Source organism: Octopus sinensis, linkage group LG17, assembly GCF_006345805.1.
Source record: "Octopus sinensis linkage group LG17, ASM634580v1, whole genome shotgun sequence".
Lineage (NCBI taxonomy): Eukaryota > Metazoa > Mollusca > Cephalopoda > Octopoda > Octopodidae > Octopus > Octopus sinensis.
In genome coordinates this window covers 23359151-23380263 of record NC_043013.1, presented here as the reverse complement: position 1 = coordinate 23380263, position 21113 = coordinate 23359151, and the positions used below count along the sequence as shown (strand labels likewise).

Here is a 21113-nt window from a genome sequence, read left to right as displayed (position 1 = left end):
CCTCCTCTTCATATCACAGACTCACAAATGGCACTGTTATACAGTAGTGTCCTTCATTTGCAATCTTCCATGAAAGCATGTCTGGCTATTGTGTTGTTCATGCTAATAGAACTAGGGGGAGATATTACTTTGCTTGGAAGCAGGCAATAATGGTTGGCATCTCATCAGAGAAATTTTGCCTCATTGAATTTTGGGTGACCCATGCAAGGTTAGAAAAATAGACATTAAAACAATGATGTGTGTGTGTGTATATATATATATGATGATGATGATGATATGGGGAGACCTATTGAGTCAAGTACATCAACAACAAAATAAATATCAAATGGAAATTGTAGTTGTGATACCTGTGCTGGTGGCACATAAAAAGCACCATCCGAACGTAGCCGATGCCAGCCTCCCCAGGCACCCATGCCGGTGGCACATAAAAATCACCCACTACACTCACAGAGTGGTTGGCATTAGGAAGGGCATACAGCTGTAGAAATACTGCCAGATCAGACTGGAGCCTGGTGCAGCCTCCTGGCTTCCCAGACTCCAGTCAAACCGTCCAACCCATGCTAGCACGGAAAACGGACGTTAAACTATGACGATGATGATATATATATATATATATATATATATATATACATACATGTTGAAGTTTTAGGTCAGGACTGACTGCATCACAGGCTGACAGAAGCTTGCTGCTGGTAACCATGTCATCAAGTACTACATGCTCATGGACTTGTGGTTGTAGTCTAAACAGAGCTTCTTTTGTGAGCTTACCCAGTGAGAAGGGTGTTTGGTTGGATGAGTATTCTGAGTGCCAACAGAGCCCATATCCTGAGAAGGAAATGGATGCTAACAGGACTACTGAGCCCAATAAAATACTGCAACGGAAATTCAAAGAATATTTCACTCAACACCAAACTGGTCAGAGTCTGGGAAGATTAAGATCAAGAGTTGGGGGAAAAGATTAAGAAAAACAAATTCCTTCTTTTTTAAATACTATATATTATAAATTTTCTTTCATCTTTTATTTGTTGCAGCCATTAGACTGTGGCCATGTTGGGGCACTACCTCTTAGAATTTTTGGTAGAATGAATTGACCCCAGGACTTTTTTGTTAAAGCCTGGTATTTATTCTATCAGTCCCTGTTTTGCTGAACTGCTAAGTTACAAGAACATAAACACACCAACACCGGTTGCCAAGTTGTGGTGGGAGACAAACACGAAGAGAGATACACACATACACAACACACACACACATATAAAAATAATGGCGCAGGCTTCTGCCTGACTTGCTCTTGTGAAACTGTCCCAGCCATGCTAGCCTGGAAGTCAGATTTTAAATGATGATGAAGATACAATGGGCTTCTTTTAGTTTCCATCTACCAAATCCATTCACAAGGCTTTGGTCAGCCAGAAACAATAGTAGAAGACACTTGCCCAAGGTGCCACAAAGTGGGACTGAACCTGGAACCATGTGGTTGGGAAGCAAGCTGCTCACCACACAACAACACCTACTAGTAAAGTTTTCTCTGACCAGTTCCATACGAGGAGAGATGATAATCTCAAAAATCAGGAATTCTCCAAACTTTGACATACCATTGAGGGACAGGAAGAACTTTGGAGAATTCTTGAGTCTTGAAACTATTTTTGTTTAAATCACACACACACACACACACACACACACACAGAGGCATGGAGCTTGAAAGTATGATAAAAACAAAGCGAAATGTTTTGACATTCATGCATTCCCCCCCGTTTCCCTAAAATGAAAACACAGCTACAGGAATAATTTTCTCACTAATCTGCCATATTTGTTTATTTGATTGAAAAGTTGGAAAGCAATATTAACCCCCAATGGGAATTAAACTCAGAATGCAAAGGATTGTGTTTGGTGCCCTATTGTCTCTGCCAGACAACAATAAGAATATTTAGAAATTTGGTTAATACTGCTGCACTGAGCTTAAAACTCAGGAGCATGAGGCAAAAGTAAAGAAAAAAACAACATTGCAACACCAATGTCTGTTGAATCGGTTCAATACTCTGCTTTTATTCTTTCAAAAAAAATAAAGAAAAAGAAAAAAGAAACTATCAGAAGTAAAAGAAATATCAATAGAGAGCAGAATTTCCACTTCTTAGAATTATGGATATCTTTGAATCGGATATTATAATAAATATATTCCATTTCATTGTCAATAGTTACGAATATACTTAACACCAATGATGGTGGAAACTTATGAATAATAAAGATTTCTTACAAGACCCGAAGAGAAGGATTATAGCAGATTTAATCTAACCTAGATATTCTCTATTTTATCAATCCTAGAAGAATAAAAAGCAACAATAAGCAAAGAAAAACAGACATCAATGCAATTTGAACAAAGAACAAAAGTCTAGAGCAGTGGTTTTCAACCAGGGTTCCGCAGAACCTTAGGGTTCCGCCAGTACAATCCAGGGGTTCCGCAAGAAGTTACAAAACTGCTAAAATCGGCAGTAATTTTTAATTCTCATGTGCAGATATGTGTGCATAAGACTATTAAATTATTGCACAGGGGTTCCCCGAGCCAGTGGAATGTTTCCTTGGGGTTCCGCTTCAGCAAAAAGTTTGAAAAGCACTGGTCTAGAGAGACAAAACTAAATACTAAAAGGTATTTGGTCCAGCACTGAACCACTTCTGCCAAACAAATAAACGTAAATAAACAAAACAAGCTTTACAAAACAATAATTAACTCATCTAATTAAAAACATAAGTAATTTCTGTAGACAGTGAAGAAGCTGCAGAACATTGGTAACCGAAATGCTAAGTAGCATAAAAGATCACACATTTTAGAGCGGAAAAAAATGAAGTCAAAGAAATCAACCCCAGTGTATGACAGGTACTTATTACATTGACCCTGGAAGGGAGACAGGGAAGGTTATACACAGTAAGGTTTGAGTTGACAGCGTAAAGAGATGAAACTGAATACCGTAAGTCTGCCACTCAACGCACCTAGATTGTAGTGTATTACCGTTAGTTATCGATTCCAGATGGATGAAAGGCAACCGACTCACAGAGTCAGAAAGTATTTAATTGGGTACTTTTTACAATTTTTGGAACGAGGCCAATGTTTACAGTATAGAAACTATCACCAAAATGTGTGCATGCATGTCTATGCATATATATATATATATATATATATATATATACACTAGCTGGTGTACCTGGTAATTCCCGGGCGTAAAGATGTTCTATTGAAATGCTTTATTACTCTTATATATATGATGATATAATGTAAAGGAAAAGGGATTTGAGATTTGGGTAGGTACCTTATTAAGGACCTCAAAGGACATTAGGACACTTATCCAGCAAAAGCACGTGTGTCAGATTGGAACTTAATGAGAATAACATTGAAATAAACAAGTTTTGAAGATGGAATAATTCTCCATGCTTCAGTATGTCTTCTGTATATATACACGCACACATACACACACACACACACATGCACACTCACATGTGCACACACTCCTGAATATTACTGGTATGTATTTTATTGATTCTGCAGAGATTTGATATAACCTAGAAATGAATATAAATGATGACTGTAAGACATAATTTGATATACTTTCATTTCTAGTAGGAAATGCTACTTGGACAAAACCACGCACGCACGCACACACACACACATCTGTACAAGGAGTGTTGTAGAAATTCTAAAGAAAAATATACGTAATTTATGTAAATAATGTTCATTTCTCCCATTGGCACATGGCCACAAACTTGTTGAAGAATTAAGTGGAAGAGAAGTGAATTCAATTCAAAATGTTAACTTTAAATATTTGTAACTTTTAGATGTACTGCATCACACGTGAGACAAATACATTATAGAAAAGTATTCAACACATTACAAAGGACAATAATATTAACCCTTTTTACTATAGGTACAAAACTGAAATTTGCGGGAACGGGTTTGTCGATTACATCAACCCTAGTGCACAACTGGTACTTGTTTCATGAACCCTGAGAGAATGAAAAACAAAGTCAACCTTGGTGGAATCTGCACTAGAAGCGTGAAGACGAAAGGAATATCACAAAGCATACTAACGATTCAGCCTGTTCGCCACTATAATAATAATAATGATGATAATCCTTTCTACTAAAGGCACAGGGCATGAAATTTTGGGGGAGTTGAACTAGTCAATTACATTGACCCCAGTTTTTGACTGGTACTTAATTTATCAACCCCCAAAAGGATGAAAGGCAAAGTCCAGCAGACAAAATACAGCTGAGCATTTCACCCAGTGTGCTAACGGTTCTGCAAACTCGCTTACCTTCATAATAATATTCAAATGTTACCGAATTTTCAGTAATTTTAGGGGAAAGGTAAGTGAAGTGCTCAACCAGGTTTTAAACACAAAGAGCTGGGGGCAAAAAAAATTGGTGCTAAGCATTTCACATGATGCACCAATAATTCTAAAACCACCACTATAATAATAATAATAATAATAATAATAATAATAATAGGATCACTAAATACCGTGAGGGCATCCTTGGACAACATGTTAACTTTGAACAAGTTTATAAAAGTTTGTTTTTCTTTCAACACAGACCCAATTGCTTTTGAATAAAAGGAATTCCTGGCGCTACTTTTCAATCGAGGAATACTTAGAGATAATAAGAATAATAATCACACTCAGAGCTGCTCTTCTTAGCCGTACGGTAAAAAAAAAACGGCAATAAGAACGAAGCCATCTGAAAATGATAACAATAATAATAATGCATTCTGACCTTCTTGGTAAAATTTTCCCAATCATTCTTCATGTCTGGTAATAACAATCTCCAATGAAATAGCATTAGTACAGAGAGAGAGGACGGAGAGGTAGCGAAAAAAACTTTAGTGAAACTATTTCTAGCTGTGGTCCTCCTCTTGACTGGCAAAGTCAGCTGTCTCTGAACAGAGAACGAAGGAGAAGAGAGAGAGTTTTTAACTGGCAGCAACTGTTTTTGTTGGTCTAAAACGACATTCCTTTGTACAGTGGACAGAGGTGAGTGGCAGAAAGGGAAGGAGTAAAGTGGTGTAACGAGGAGAGAGAGAGAGCGGTTGGGTGGTGATGGTGGGGAATTATAAAGTGAGGGGAGGAGAAGAGAAAAGAAAACATGCAGTGAGAGGGAGGGGAGACAGAAGGAGGAAAAAAGAGGAGTAGAGAGTAGGAGTGAGAGGGAGGAAAGTGGGGGTGGGATGGGGTGGGGAGAAAAAAAGGCAGCTTGAGAGGAGGATCAAATCAAAGGAGGAGAGGGATCGTGTCCACCACCATCACCATCCCCACCAAAAATAGACAACAACAAATAACAGAGAGAGAGAGAGATAATGTGTGAAACTTATTTTCGTAGCTTTGCAATGGTACCAGTTTTGAATGTGACTAAGAATGTTTTTTATTTTTTCTTCTTCAGTGAATTCATTATCCTAAACCAACAAACCGACCGACCAGCCAGCCAGCCAGCCATCTAACCAGTATGCAAGCTAACCAACCACCACCACCACCACCACCACTACCACAATTAGCAACAACAACAATAATAACAACAACTCAAGCTTAGAACACACAAGTCATCTGTTCAGTTTCTTACTTTTGTGACAAAAGTGGGAGAGGAAGAGGAGGAGGAGGAGGCGTGATGCTATCTGCAAGTGAATTACATTTCTTCTTATGTATGTGTGTGTGTGTACACACACATGCATACATACTTATATTCAAGCACATATGTGTGTGTGTGTGTATAAAGAACAGATACACAGTACCAACAAACTATTACATTCACACACATTCAAGCCCAGTCAGAAGCACACACACACACATTCACACATATTCTCAAATATGTCTGTCTCCCCCCCCCCCACACACACACACACACACACATGTATTTACATGCATCTACTTCGGGGTGGTGAGGGTGGCTTACCTGTGCTTTAAATACTCTGTGCCTGTGTAGTTTGTTGTGCATGTGGTAAGTAAAACAGTGTTTGCATTAGTTTGCAGCAAATGAATTCAGAAACATCCTGCTGACACCTACATGCAGCCATAAATAACACTAAGCCAACACTATTCAAGATGTGCAAAAAGAAAAAAAAGAAAAAGAATAGTCCCCTCTGTCCCCTGAGTATTGTGTCCCTTTAATATATTGTGGTGGGTGGGAAATGAATCAATCAGAAATTTGCTTGTTTTCAATCAGTCCTTAATGCTATATTCATCACTTTGCTTAATTCCTTTTCACAGCTACTGCCGTCACCAAGGGAATATTTGGTGCCCTAGCATGGCCACAAACTCAGACTGAAATTTGCTAATAGAATAGTAAAGTAGCCATTTGGCCATCTAGAAATAGCAGACAAATTGTTCCTAATCACTACACCTTAAGTAAAAGAAATGATACGTTAGATGTTATGGAGTAAAGATCTTTGGCCAACAAAACATGGCAGTCCGGGTTTAAGACAAACATTGCTGTAATTTAGCCCCAGGAGACATCGTCTCCAGCTGGCTATACAACACGATCTGTGTCCTTATATTTTCAAACAAGGACACAGATCGTGTTGTATAGCCAGCTGGAGACGATGTCTCCTAGGGCTAAATTACAGCAACATTCATCCTAAACCAGGACTGCCATGTTATGTTGGCAAATAATCTTTACTCCAAAGTACTGTTGCTAAATATCTCTCATTGTGAGATTTACAAATAGTAATTTTCTATCAAATATTATTTTCCACAGTTATCATCTCCAGCTACTTTTATTGCAAAAACTGATTCTACCAATACATTTATCATAAACCAGCAGTTCTCACCTGTGGCCCTTAAGCATCCTCCTAGTGGCTCTGAAATGCTCTTCCCTCCATATTTCTAATAAATTTTTCTTTAAGTGATTTGCGTTTTAGTTTTTTTGATGCACCCCCACACTAAATATAAGTTTTGGGTGTGGCCTGGATATCAAAAAGGCTGAAAACTATTGTCATAAACTCTTAGATGGACGAAAGGTGAACAACAAGCTGGGGAAATTTTTAGCAAGTTTGGCTGTGACTGTTGAAACCTTTCAGTCACCAAAAAACTGAAGCCACTGTTTTGGCGGTTTGTTTTACCTGTGGAATGAAACTCTTGTTGAATAAGCAATGACAGGAATTGGGTGACATTCCAGGAACATGGCCAAGCTCTAGGGCAAAATGACTCTTCAAGCTCAGTAATGGATTTTCAGTCCCTGTTTGAGAAATGTAATCACAAAATCACAGCCAGTGAATGTAAGCTGAGTGGGTAACAAGTTCACTTCACAACCATGTAGTTTTAGGTTCAATCCCACCTTATGACACTTTGGTCAAATGTCTTCTATCATTACCTTAAGTAGACCAATTCCCTCTGAGTGAAATCAGGGACAGAAGCCCATCATCATCATCATTTAAAGTCCATTTTTCCATGCTGGCTTGGGTTAGACAGTTTAACAAAAACAGACAAGCCAAAGGGCCCAGTGTCTGCTCTGACATGGTTTCTACAGCTGGATGCCTTTCCTAACGCCAACCACTTAAGGTATACTGGATGCTTTTTACATGGCACCAGCACTGGTGAGGTCACCAAGTTCCCACAAGGTAAGGCCTCTCACCTGAATAGAAGACTAAGAAACTATAATAGAGGGAGAGGAGCCGAAGAGGTGAATCCATGGCTTGCTCACCTGGAAGGTAAGAGAAAGAAAGAAATGTGAGGTCCAGGTACAAAGGTGTATTTGGAAGTGCACTGAGTGTAAACAGTGTGACAGATGATTAGAGGTAGGGAATGTATGTGTATGAGGGGGTACCCAAAAGGAACCGGAAACATTCTCTGTGGGACAAAGCCATTGTAGTTCAGGCTTCTACTGTTAGAAGCTACTTGATGCAATCCTCAGGCATCAGTCTCCCAACCAACAGCATCAGCTGAAGTCATACTGCCATGTTGTACCTCTTTGTTTTGTAGTGCTTCTCTGTTTGTCAATTTTTGTGATGGCTGAAACAAAGGAACAGCGTGCTTCCATGAAATTCTGTTTTCTGCTAGGGAAAATAGTAGTGAAAACAGTTCTTATGCTTCAAGCAGCTTACAAGGATGCTGCTATAAGCAAAACACAAGCTTACAAGTGGTTTCCATGCTTTAAGAATGGTCACTTGTCTCTTGAAGACCAGCCTTGTTCCGGACTGCCACTGACCTCCTGAATGAATGGAAACATCCATGAAAATCCATGAACTGATCTTAGAGGACCGTCACTGAACTATTGATGAACTTGGTGTTAAAAGGCATCACTTTGCAAGAGTTCTGGATCGATGCATTGCTTCAAATGGAGAATACTTTGGAGGTGATAAAAGTGTAAACATGTAAAACTAAATGAATAAGATAATATGGCAAAATTTTGGTTTGGCGGGGGGTACTCCTTCATATATCAGTGAAAGGTGTAGCCTTCAGTAATCATACTGTAACCTATGATAATTGTGAAATTACGATTCGTAGTGCATAGAATATGTATTTATATTCCAAAATTATGAGAAAATCAAAAGAATCAGTCTTTGGCATAGATAAAATAATGATGACATTTTATTCTAAAACCTCCCTACCTTAAACACCAACTGTCCTTTGCTCAAGCCCATCAGAAAGCCTCAATGGTTACCCTACCTACTAGAAATAGCAGCAAAATCTTCTAAAATATATCTGAAAAGATGTTTTCTGGTTAGAATGTCTTGGATTAGGCTTGGCCTGAGGCTAAACAACAACATCACCTCTTCACTATCCTTTAAGACAACATGTCTGGGTTATCTTCTTAACTCTCTAATCAATGCAGAAATGCACGTGGCCAGTGCTTACATAATGCTTCTAGTGTTGAGCAGAAGTGAGATTAATCCCCCACCTCCGGCTGATATTCCAGTGTTTAACAGATATTCCAGTGTTTAACAGATAACTCTCACCAACAGCCACAAACTCACCTGACAAGTAGGTAGGACATAAGACAGAGCATGCAACTTTAATGAGTAACTTTCCACAGAAAAGACTCGTCACATATTTTCCATACAGATTATGAGTAAAATATGTCAGTTGTGGTAAGATGGAGGATTGTAAAGAGACAAACCTTCCGTCCATAAGTGAGAAAGTCTTATCATTAACTTATATCAGATGGTTCTCAGTCTTTTTAATATCTAGGCCAGATCCAAAACCTCAATTTTTTAGGGGGTTGCACCAAAAAAATTAAACACATGCCAATTAAAGAAAAATTCATTATATTATTAGAGGGAGACTGTCAAGGGTCACAGAAAGGTGCCTGAGGGCTGCATGAGGCTTTGGGTTCTGTAGTTGAGAGCCGCTGGTTTTCATTCTTCCTATGAGTAAACTGAGGACCAAATGCAATTAAACAGTTTCAGCTGGAATAATTCAATTTCTGGATTGGTAGACGAGACACTACTACTACTAGTACTACTACTGTAGCTTTCACTCTGTCGTTCCTTTTATGCACATAGACTGAATGGCACTGAGATCAAATTAAAAGAAACACATGTATCCTCATTCTCTTCTGTTAGTCTGGCACCAGTTCAGACCAAACTTGATTCTAATTACACAACATTGTTTTAGACATTGTTGAAAACACTTGGAGTGGAGCCATGCACTTTGAAACTGAGCACCTACTTCGGAAATCAGTCTTCAATCAACTGGAGTAGGTAACCAAACATGTATCCATCCATCTTCCCTGCTCACCATTCTTGGGAGGGTTGTGGAGTCAAAGTCCTCAGGCCCCTCTTCCATAGGGTCCCATCAGAAGGAACCATCAATAGACTTTCCATCTGGATTCCCAAGGGTGACCAAGTGAGACAGTTGACGTTATCCAACCATCATGTCAATGGTCCACTTCGAGGTCTTCTGTCAATTGGTTCAGCTTGAAGAATCCATGTTGCAATTCTTTCCGGCTACATTCGAATCACATATCCATAGTATCAGAGCCGAGACCTCTCAACGCAGAAAACTACCAACTTGATCTGAAGAGACTCCTTAATCACCAAGCTATGTTGCCATGTAACATTACCCCACAGATTCTTCACAAGAACTTCATTTTGGCTGCTTTTATTCACAATTGTACTCTTTCAGTCATCACTCATCATTCATGACCATCATTCATGACCATCATTCATGACCATCATTCATGACCATAAGTGAGAATAGTGCAAGAAACATGTACATCTTTCTTTATTTAACAAAGTCCTATATCAAAGGTAACTTTTTTTACCTAAGAAAGACATTTTTTTTTTTGTGATTTAGTCAAAGGAAAGGTAATGTTCATGGTTTTTGCAGGCTTATCCTAAGAGTGGTAAGGTCACTATCCTTGATGCTCAGCTTGAACATCAATAAGCTGGGTAGGAATAGTTGAACAAATTAATTAGTGATGAGGCTTACATGGTTGACAAAAGACAGAACAGTGGTTAGGGGAATGGGTGAGTGTGGTACGTAAATAGCTCGTTCAGAAGAGCAGGGTCATTGTATTAAGGATAAATGAGGCCAAAACAGGAGATTTCTGGGTCAGTGCTGTGTAGGTGAGTCACTATCAATCAATCTGATGACCTCGTTTTGTCTTTTGTATGCAATCAATGTTGTTGGTGTTCGGCAACAACAACATCCCAGTTGTGGTAGCAGGACACCATTTGGGGTCTGAGGGTCAGTAACTGATCAAAGGTTAAGTATTTGTGGGGAGAAGGGTCTTGAAAAAGGTTAGTGTTTGGCATACAGTTTTAACAAGAGTATGTTTAAAGTGGGTACCAGCTAGGTCGACTGAAAAAGAAAATGAGTGTCTACAGGGTCACTCCACCTGTTATAAGCAGTAAATAAAATATCCTTCAAGTTATACCTTAATATCTTGAAAAGGGAGTGGACAATGTCCAACAAAACGAGGGAATGACTGTGACTGGTCTGCCTTTTTGTGACAGGTTTCCTTAATCAGGACTAATCTGGGGTTAAACAACAATAACACATGAAGAACAAACATCATAGCTAAGTCCACGATGCACGTTCGATTCTTGCAGTTGCCATTTCACTTCATTTACACTTTGTATTTAGGGTTTCTAACTTAGAGCAAAATTAGCTTCACTCGGTTGACTTAGTACAGATACACTATATCAACAGATAAGTCTACTAAGCAGATTCCGTCTTTCTTACAACTTTTCACTATGGTACAACGAGAAATCACAGATACCGAAACTAAGTGTAAAAGTAAAATGGCTAAATCAGAGATTCCACATGTATCGCAGATATGGCTTAATAAGAGTTGTCTACCACACTGCAGCACCTACGTTTTTGAAACAACGTGAAGAGAAAGTCTGTGATGGCAACTCTAAGGGTTACAGAAGATTTTCCTTTTCGAATGAAGCATATTGAGAAATAAGCTGTTTCGAATAGAGATCATGACGAACGGTGAGAGCGAGATGTGAAAGCCTGACCAAAATGGGACAGTTGGTTGTTCGATAGTTGTCAACTAAGCTATTAACCATCGCCACTATTCCTACTACTATTACAAAACACTAATAACAAGAAACATCGTTATATATTAAATCTAGACTATGACTAACAACGAAAGTTACAAAAGAGTGAAGACTGCAAAATTTAACAGAAAGCGATTCAAAATCTTAACGTGGAAATGCATACGGAAAAGAGGATTTGATACACGCACGGTATTAAAATATTGATTTAACTAATAATAAATAATGACGACGACGATGACGTTGACAAAAGGCCATAAATCAGTTTAGGTGGGGAGGAAAGTCGATCGAATCGAACCCACTGCATGGATGATGACTCGTATTATTATATCGATCTGACGATTCTGTGAAAGGATTCACAGTCGGAACATTAGACATTTAGAGTGCTTCTTTGCCGATTCTGCTATCCACCACCTCCACTAATAATATGGAATGGCAAAAATACTTAATCGTTTTGGTACTACTTGAGAACAGTGGTCCCGGTGCGCGCAGTCGCGCATCCGCGCTAGCTAGTCGTGACTAGTCGATCCTACAACGATTACGTAGCAAAGTAAATAAAACACAAAAACACAAAGTAAGGATCGACTAGTCATGACTAGCTAGCGCGGATGCGCGACTACGCGAGTGCGCGCACCGGGACCACTGTTCTCAAGTAGTACCCACTAATAATATGTAATGGCAAAAATTGTTTTTAATTTATTTTCAAAACACGAAATATACAATTGGTAAGTGATGTAACTACACAACGGTGTTGCAGTGAGTTTAGTCCCTTTCAAATAGGAGTTCCCGCCTAGTTTGCTATAGGGAACTAATTCTCTGTTAGAACAACGATGCGAGGGAAAAGATCGGTGGGTCACATGGTGCAAGTGAAGGCCTGAGTCATTTCGTTGTGTAGAAACGGTGGGGGTGAGAAGGATGCTGCACGGCAGAATCAGTATAACACCTGACAGGAGGATGGATATACACACATATGTGTACATATATATATATATATATATATATATATAGACCATCAATCAATAATTGTGTGAATCATAATATAGTCAGCAGAGAGAAAGAGAGAGAGGTAGAAGAGAGGAGCGCGAGTGAAATAGTGGAGAGTTAGGAAGGACAGAAAGCAAGTGAAAGATGAGAGAGCGGGAAGAGAAGAGTGACAAATGGAGAAATTCAGAGAATCAGAGGAAGAACAAGTTAAAGATAAGTGAGTGGGGAGAAAGGTATATGGTGGGGAGGGTGGGGGAGAACAGATTAGTCGAAAGAAAGGAAGGAAGGAAGGAAAGAAAGAAAGAAAGAGGATTCAAATGTAAAGGAGAAAGATGGGCAGACGAGTGGAAAGAAAGAAAAAATGAGTGAAAAGAGAGAGGAAGTGATGAGCAAAAAATGAGTAATAATTGAGTGAGAGGGAATGCATGAGAGGAATAAGTGATGGGGAGAGAGAAAGAAGGATAAATAAGACTGAATAGAGAGTGACGAATGAGTGAGAGAGAGAGAGAGAGAGTGAGTGACAAATGAATTGGGAGAGAGACAAATGAGGATTGTGACGAGAGAGAAAAGGGAAAAACTCAAGAAGAGAGAGAGAGAGAGATTGAGAAAAAGTCCCAAAATGATGGAAGGGAAAACAAGGGGGGAAAAAATGCAATAGGCGCAGGAGTGGCTATGTGGTAAGTAGCTTGCTAACCAACCACATGGTTCCGGGTTCAGTCTCACTGCGTGGCATCTTGGGCAAGTGTCTTCTGCTACAGCCCCGGGCTGACCAATGCCTTGTGAGTGGATTTGGTAGACGGAAACTGAAAGAAGCCTGTCGTATATATGTATATATATACATGTGTGTTTGTCCCCCTAGCATTGCTTGACAACTGATGCTGGAGTGTTTACGTCCCCGTCACTTAGCGGTTCGGCAAAAAGAGGCCGATAGAATAAGTACTGGGCTTACAAAGAATAAGTCCCGGGGTTGATTTGCTCGACTAAAGGCGGTGCTCCAGCATGGCCGCAGTCAAATGACTGAAACAAGTAAAAGAGTAAGAGACACAAAAAAAAATATAGTATAAGAAAGGTAGAGAGAGGTTTTAGGAGAGAAGTGAAAGGTGGAAATAAGAAATGGGATGGCAATATGCTTTCCAACCCTTTATTTAAAATGTTCAAACTTTTCTCAACCACTAAAGAAAGTCAACAGCCATGTTACCCTTCATTTGTAATAATGGGGGTGAGTGTGAAACTACCAGACTTTCTCTCAATCGCATCAGAATGAGAACCAACTGAATTCTCCACTTTATATGTAAACTACAAAAGACAAACACTAACGCTTACCATTCTACCATCTGTCATTCCCTCAACTTCTGAAAAGTATAGAAATAATTTTGTTGTTTTCCTCTTTGGTAAATTGATTTGATCTTTGATCTTGAAGACATAACATAATTAACATGTCACTAAATTTGGTCCATTGTCACCATTATCTTATTAACCAAACATATAAATAAGACAAGTCAAAATAAATTCCGATGCTTCAAGCAAGGCTCTTCTTTTTTTCTAATAAATGTCTTTAAAATTTTTGGAACACAGTGTAATTTCCTTTACACACTGGTGACACACTGGTTTGTGTATGAGTATATATGAACGCAGAAATATTTCAACACCAGAGTACAGTATCTGCACCAGCTTTAACTAACAAAAGTTAAAGGACATTTACCTGATGGCCTCAGTCACCAGGTTAATGTGTTCATCTTATATCACAAACGAAGATCATGAAAGGAGTCAAACACAGCAATACCAGTAAACAAACCACTTGGCAAGTCTACAGTGCTCCTGCCACCTTCAACAGTGAACTAATCTACAGTGTGCATTGAACACAACATCAGCGACACAATACAAACTGTCACTGCCTTAAATGGGTTTCTTGTCTCCTATTGAGTTGGTTTCTGTGGCTCCAGTAGTTGGTCAATAGAATTGTGACAAGAGATCGCTGGACAGAATAAATGTTTTAGGCCAGTACCACCTGGCATTGGTTTTCATTTTTATGTCCACTTTTTCCCTGCTGGCATGCATTGGAATCCCCTTCCTGATGTCAAATATTGGTTTTAAGTTTGAGGAAAGATTTAGCTGCTACATGACAAAGCAGAAGCTCTTTTGCGGGTTCAGCTTCATTAATAAAACGGAAGCTGTAACCGTTCCTCTGAAGAGGATACACAAAGGATTACATTAAACAATAAAATTAAAGATTATAACCATATTGGTGAGGAATTAAATGGTTGTAAAAAAAAAAAGAATTCAAAATGAAATGGAATTCTAAACTGAAATGCCAATATTACAACTAATTGAGTTCTCTGAAATAATTCCAGTTAGGCTGTTGTTGTTCTTGTATGATTCAAGGTTAATCTTGGTCAAGCAGACTTATGATTAAAGATTAACCATGACCAAATTATGGTTAATGAGATTTTTAGGGCTACATTATCCAATATATCCTTATTTTTGAGATGGTAGGGTATGATTTTGGAGAGAGATGGTAAAAGCCAAAGAAAACAAGACAAAACATGTCACAATGACTCGATGCTTATCTGCACTGACTGATATATTTACTGCTCCATGGTTGATAACTGACTAACCACAACACTTCTGCAAACCTAAAACTACTTAACAAGATAACATGTAACATGTAGGCTACAGCCATCACCAACAAACCAATTGCAAAACAACAGATAACATGTTTGCTTGTTTCACTCATTGGACTGCAGCCATTATCATGACATGGCTTTCAAGGGCTTAAATCTCAGGAGCTAGTTCTTACAAACTTCTGTTAGATACAAAAGGAAATACCAAACATGGGAAACAAAAGAACAAAACAGTTTGTTTTTGCTTTCTCTTTTTAATCTCTTTCACTACTGCAGCTACAAAACCTCCTTTTTTTCTTGCTGAATCATGTAATTTGAAATATTTTAATTATTTTTATACCTTCATATGACTAAAGTTATTCTTCTTCAAGAGTTGGTTTTCCCATTTTTAGTCCTATTTTAATATTCTTGGCAAGATAGATGAGAAAATTTCTAACATTCAATGTCCATATTATATTATCATTTAACTTCTGCTTTCCATGCTGGCATGGATTGGACAATTTGATGGGAGGAGCTGGTCAGTTGGAGAGCTGCCTAGACTCCAATTGTCTGTTTTGGCAGGATTTCTACAGCTGGATGCCCTTCCTAATGCCAACCATTTTACAGAGTGTATAGTGTACTTTATGAGTGGTACCAGCTCCAATGCATTTTACATGGCACCAGCACAGGTGCTTTCTAAGTGGCACCAGCATGGGTGCTTTTTACATAGCACTAAAATGGGTGCCTTTTATGTGGCACCAGCACCTACAGAAGAAAATGTCTCTAAAAATGATCACAACCAGCAAATGCAAATAATTTAACATAATCAACAAATTAGAATTATTCAATAACGAAAGAATTTTACAGCCATACTAATTGTCATCTGCCCACACTCCTTACTGTAAAGTGAAAAGCAAGAATTATTTTGTCTTTATTCCACAATATTTAATGCAATTCAGAGTCTAAGGTAATGACACATTGTTTAACATAGTAATACGTGGGTGGGTGGGTATTATATATATCTACTGGTGGTTGTGATGGAGTTATAATAAATTAACTTTTGGGTCTTTTACCCAATATGATCCCTGATAAGTTTAGGTCTGCTATTTGTCCCCACTTTTTGATATTCCCTCATCCCTTTATCCCTCTCTCCCTCTTCTATCCACTGTATCAGTCTGCCTGTTTAATAAGGAATGTCATTGGACCTATCCAATCCTCTCAACTCTCTGGTATTCATTCTCCCCTCTTGATTGTGCCATGCCATCCATCTAACAAGTGATGGCACTGAGCCTAACCAACATCTTTATCACCCTATCTCTTTCACCCATCACGGTACCAATGTCTATAGAAATGATTGTAAAAGCTCTATTTCCACTCAATACACTCTGCCATCATCCTCTGTAAGCTGCCAGTCATCCCTCCCTCTCCCCAGCCCACTCATCATTAATAACATTCATCACTTTCTCTCAGTATTCTCTCTCTCTCTCTCTCTCTCTCTCTCTCTCTCTCTCTCTGCCTCTCACCCACCTGTCCTCATTCATCTTCTGCCTTTCATCACTCTGTCTGCTATTCACTCTCTCAATAGCAATTTCTTAACCGAACAGAGACACCAGAGAGTAATGGAAACACTTCAAACTCGCAGAACAAATGCTGACCTCATTAGTGCTGGTGTCACAATGAAATGCACCCAGTGCCCTCTGGGAAGTGGTTAATGTATTAGAAAAGACATCCAGGTGTACAAAACTGAAATGTACTTGCAAGACATGGTTTTTCCACTGAATAAGAACTGAGCTAGACGGGTATCAACTCACCTAACCCCTACCAGCATGAAAAGCAGACATAAAATGACGATGATGATGCTAACATTGACATCAGCTTCAGCAGTAGCAACACAGACATCGATGGTGACACCAAAAGCAAGCAAAGGTGCTGAGAGCAGTTGGAGTAGCATTTACGCTTATCTGATTGCTGATTCAGTTGGTGACACAAACTGTAGAATGTCATACAAGATACTCATCACCATCATCATCTTCATCATTTAACATCCATTTTCCATGTTTTCTTTTCGTGTTTTTTTTTTTTGTTTTCCCATTGCATATTTCTGCATTCACAGTGAGAGATGCGATTGTTTATTTTTAGAATGACATTCCGGGGTAGGTGTGAGGGTCCAGATCTGACCACTTTGAACATAAAACAAAAAGAATATTTTGGCCGGATATGACCAGTTTAAATTCTAAAGGCTTAAATAATTAAAGTCCCCCTCCAAAAGTATGGACTCTGAAATTACTTTCATTTTAATGTATCTTGGGTGATTTCTCTTAACAACATTTTATTTCCCTTTTTATTTTTAAATGCTTCAAATACACCAAGAAATCCTATTCATTACTAAGCTGGCATATTTCTATCTACTCTCCACATGCTCCTCAGAATATTCCTCTCCATTCGACTCTGTTCTAGAAAACAGCTGACCTATAAACGGTGCAATAAAATGAGAACCAATCTCTTTAGAATCATTTCCAAACAGTTTCATTCATATTACTTTGTTCCTTTCAAAGTTAGAAATAAAGAAAAAAAGATTATTATTTCCTTTTTTTTAATTAACTCAAGCAAATATTATATAGCTTTCCATTTGCTTCAGTAAATCTAGTGAAAAAAAATAGAAATTTCTCTTACTTCGGGGTTGAGTGATTTAGTGTTTTTAGAAGCATCCAATTGTAAAGCAACAATAACAACCAAAACTACTTGTTTCAAATAATTCATATGCAAATTATCAAAAAGAAACCCCACACCCCACCCACCACATAATGGAGATTTAAAAAAAAATGAAACAAGACACAAACCGAATGATAATATCTATAAATAGTAATAATGTCTATTTCATTCATATAAACAAGTTTGGTCGTTTTTGGTTAAAAACTTGATGCACCAATAGAGACAAGACTGTACATGGTTGCTTGACCTGCTATAATTAATCACCAGATGCCAGATTTCTGGACAATGCCCTAGATATATCTAACAAGAAACGATGGCATAGTCATGGTTGGAATACCTTGGCTGACCAGAGGTCAGCTAATCAGAGATGACATGGGTCTCACCACCACGAACAAGACTGCTAGACCAACAAGTGAACCATTACAATTTCAAGTCTCATAAAAACTATATCGATAATGAAAAATGCAAAAAGGTTTCCAAAACCACAAAGTTCAGTCTGGAGTTGATTTCCTCACCTTCTTCCCATCAGTCTCAGACAGCCGCAAAATGACCATAGGGACTGCCCTTCTTCAATTAACGAAGCCATTAAGTGTGAAAAAAAATATCATTTATGGTCTGGTGCTTAGGTTTTATGATATGAAGAGGATGTGAGACGAACCGTCCTACTATAATGGACAAGTCACCAATCATCTCAGTGACTTAACCCATTAAGTCCCAGAGTACTTAAATTTCTGAATATTACTTTTAAATTTTTACAAATGATTGAAAATAGGTTAAAAGGAAAAAAATAATTATTAAAACTCCTTTACTTCAAGTAGAAATGGAAATACTTGGTGTCCTATGAATAGGACACTGAGACAATGTGATTATAGCTTGTTTAATGTTCTCATTTAGTGTCCTGTTTATAGGACAGTGGGAGTTAATGGGTTAATACCAAGTCCTGATAGCTGTGTAATCTGATGTTTGTAGAATTAAGTGTTGAGTCAAATATACAAAACATTTGTAGGGAAGCTGTATTCAGTTCAGCTTTCATTTGGTGTCAAGCAAAATGTAGGGTTACTTAATAATTACTTTACATTTCAGTCTTTATGTTTTGTTTCAAGGATATTGTTCTTGCTTATTATCTGAAACTTTGGAATTATTTTGGTATTATCTCTTAACTTCAGACATCTGTCTACAGAGAAAGTTGGAGTTCACAAATGCATTTGATATATTAAGAAAGGTAAACAGATTTGCAGCAGCCAAACTCATCCTATGCTGTACTAAGAGTCAATGAAAGAACTTCTTTGCATGTCAAATCAACTTGCTTAATATACCATCAGCCAAATAAACTTCTTTTTAAACAAGGCTTTATTGTTCTCCGTGCCAGACACGGTGCTTGGGGAGGAAAGAACTGACATCTTATATATATAACAAGATGTTGAAGAAGGTTTCACACAAGCTACTTGTACTTACAAAAACAGCAGGCAAATTGTCCTTTAAACAAACCCTTATTTGTCCTAAATGCTAGGTCTGTTTGTTCCATGGCCGACCTTGATGTTAATAGCAACCAAGAAGACAACATTTCTATACATCATCTCATCCTACCACAATCGTCCACAGTTGATATATTAAAACACCAGTAATGGACAAAGTCAATTAGGTGCCAGTAATAGACATAGCTAACTCAATTAGCAGTACACATCCATAACAAAAGCTGACCTTGCATTTAGTCATCATCATCATCATCATTTAACGTCCGTTTTCCATGCTGGCATGGGTTGGACAGTTCGACTGGGGACTGGCAAGCCAGGAGGCCGCACTAGGCTCCAATCTGATCTGGCAAGGTTTCTACAGCTGGATGCCCTTCCAAATGCCAACCACTCCAAGTGTAGTGGGTGCTTTTTACATGCCACCAGCACGGGAGCTAGTCAGGCGGCACTGCATTGGCCATGTTTGGATGGTGCCACCAGCACAGGAGCCAGTCAAGGCGGGGGGGGAGCTGGCATTGAGCATGTTCCGATGATGCTTTTTATGTGCCACCAGTACGGGGAGCCAACCAGACGACTCTGGCAGCAACCCACACATGAATGGTGCTTATTGCTTGTCACCAGCACAGGTATCGGCCACAACTACAATTTCCATTTGATTTTCATTTTGATTTACTTGACTCAATAGGCCTCCTCAAGCATGGCATGTCACCCAACAATTCAAGGGTGCTTTTTAAATGGGCTGGCTATGTGTCACTGGTATAGGCTATGGCTGTGACCTCACTTTCCTTGCTAGGTCTTCTCAATCACAGCATATCTCCAGAGGTCTTGGTCTTTCATCATTGCCTCTGTGAGGCCCAATGTTTGAAGGTCATGCTTCACCACCTCGTCCCAGGTCTTCCTGGGTCTTCCTCTTCCACAGGTTCCTTCAACTGTTAGGGAATGACACTTCTTCACACAGCTCTCCTCATCCGTACACAGCACACGACCATACCAGTGCAGTCGTTTCTCTTGCACACCACATCTGATGCTTCTTATGTCCAACAGTTCTCTCAGGGTGCTTACGCTCTGTCGTGTGTGCATTACACATCCAGCGGATCATACTAGCTTAGTCAAAAGAAATTTTTGATAATTTTATTCATATCTTCTGTTTCTCTTGTCTTTGTAGAGTTCTGTGAGTGGTCCTTGATGGAAATCCTCACTTGGAACTTTATTACAAGTCTTATTGCCACTTCATACATTTTCTATGAAAACCCCTATACTTTTTATGATCTGTCCCCTCTTTCAGTCCCCTTATGGCAACAACAAAAGGATTATTAATACCAACAACAATAATGACAATAATTCTTTCTAATCTTTGACGCAAAGCCAATAATTTGAAGCAGGGGAGGAAGCCAATTACACTGACCCCCAGTACACAACTGGTACTTATTTTATTAACCCCCAAAAGGACGAAAGGCAAAGTCAACTTTGGCAACATTTGAACTCAGACTGTAAAACTGGAAGAAATGTCACCAAGCATTTTGGCCAGCTGTTGCTGCTGTTGATGAGGAGGAGGAGGAGGTGCAAGAGGAGGAGGATAATGGGAGAAAGAGGAGAGAAGGAGGAGGAGGAAGATTTAATAAGGTTTCATTGTTTGGAAATTTGTTCTCCCTTTGTGCCCTGATGTCAACGTGTCAAATACTAACCCTAAATAAACCATTCAATCAACCCTTAATTAATTATGCCTGATTAATAACAGACTGTTCTCTGGTGATTACTATTTAATAACGATTTGCTAAATATTACTAATCAGAAACAAGGAGGCACTGACAGACAGCAAACATCACAAGTTCAAACCACACAGCTGCCATTCATCATCATCATCATCAT

General features: G+C 38.8%; 1 protein-coding gene across 9 annotated transcripts in view; it reads right to left on the bottom strand.

Annotated features, from left to right (window-relative positions):
- The window catches only part of LOC115220774 (PP2C-like domain-containing protein CG9801), a 143817-nt gene that overhangs the window by 105135 nt on the left and 17569 nt on the right, over nucleotides 1-21113 (bottom strand). For 3 of the 9 annotated variants that reach the window (XM_036510434.1, XM_029790919.2, XM_036510435.1), the window contains exon 1: nucleotides 4756-5038. The exons of 2 other annotated variants lie outside the window; for them this stretch is intronic. In XM_036510434.1, the coding sequence (XP_036366327.1) occupies nucleotides 4756-4781 (26 nt within the window). In that variant the 5' untranslated portion in view covers nucleotides 4782-5038. Of the gene's footprint in view, nucleotides 1-4755; nucleotides 5045-21113 lie in introns of those variants that run through there. 4 more of the 9 variants (XM_029790915.2, XM_029790917.2, XM_036510433.1 and 1 more) reach the window with 4 other exon arrangements.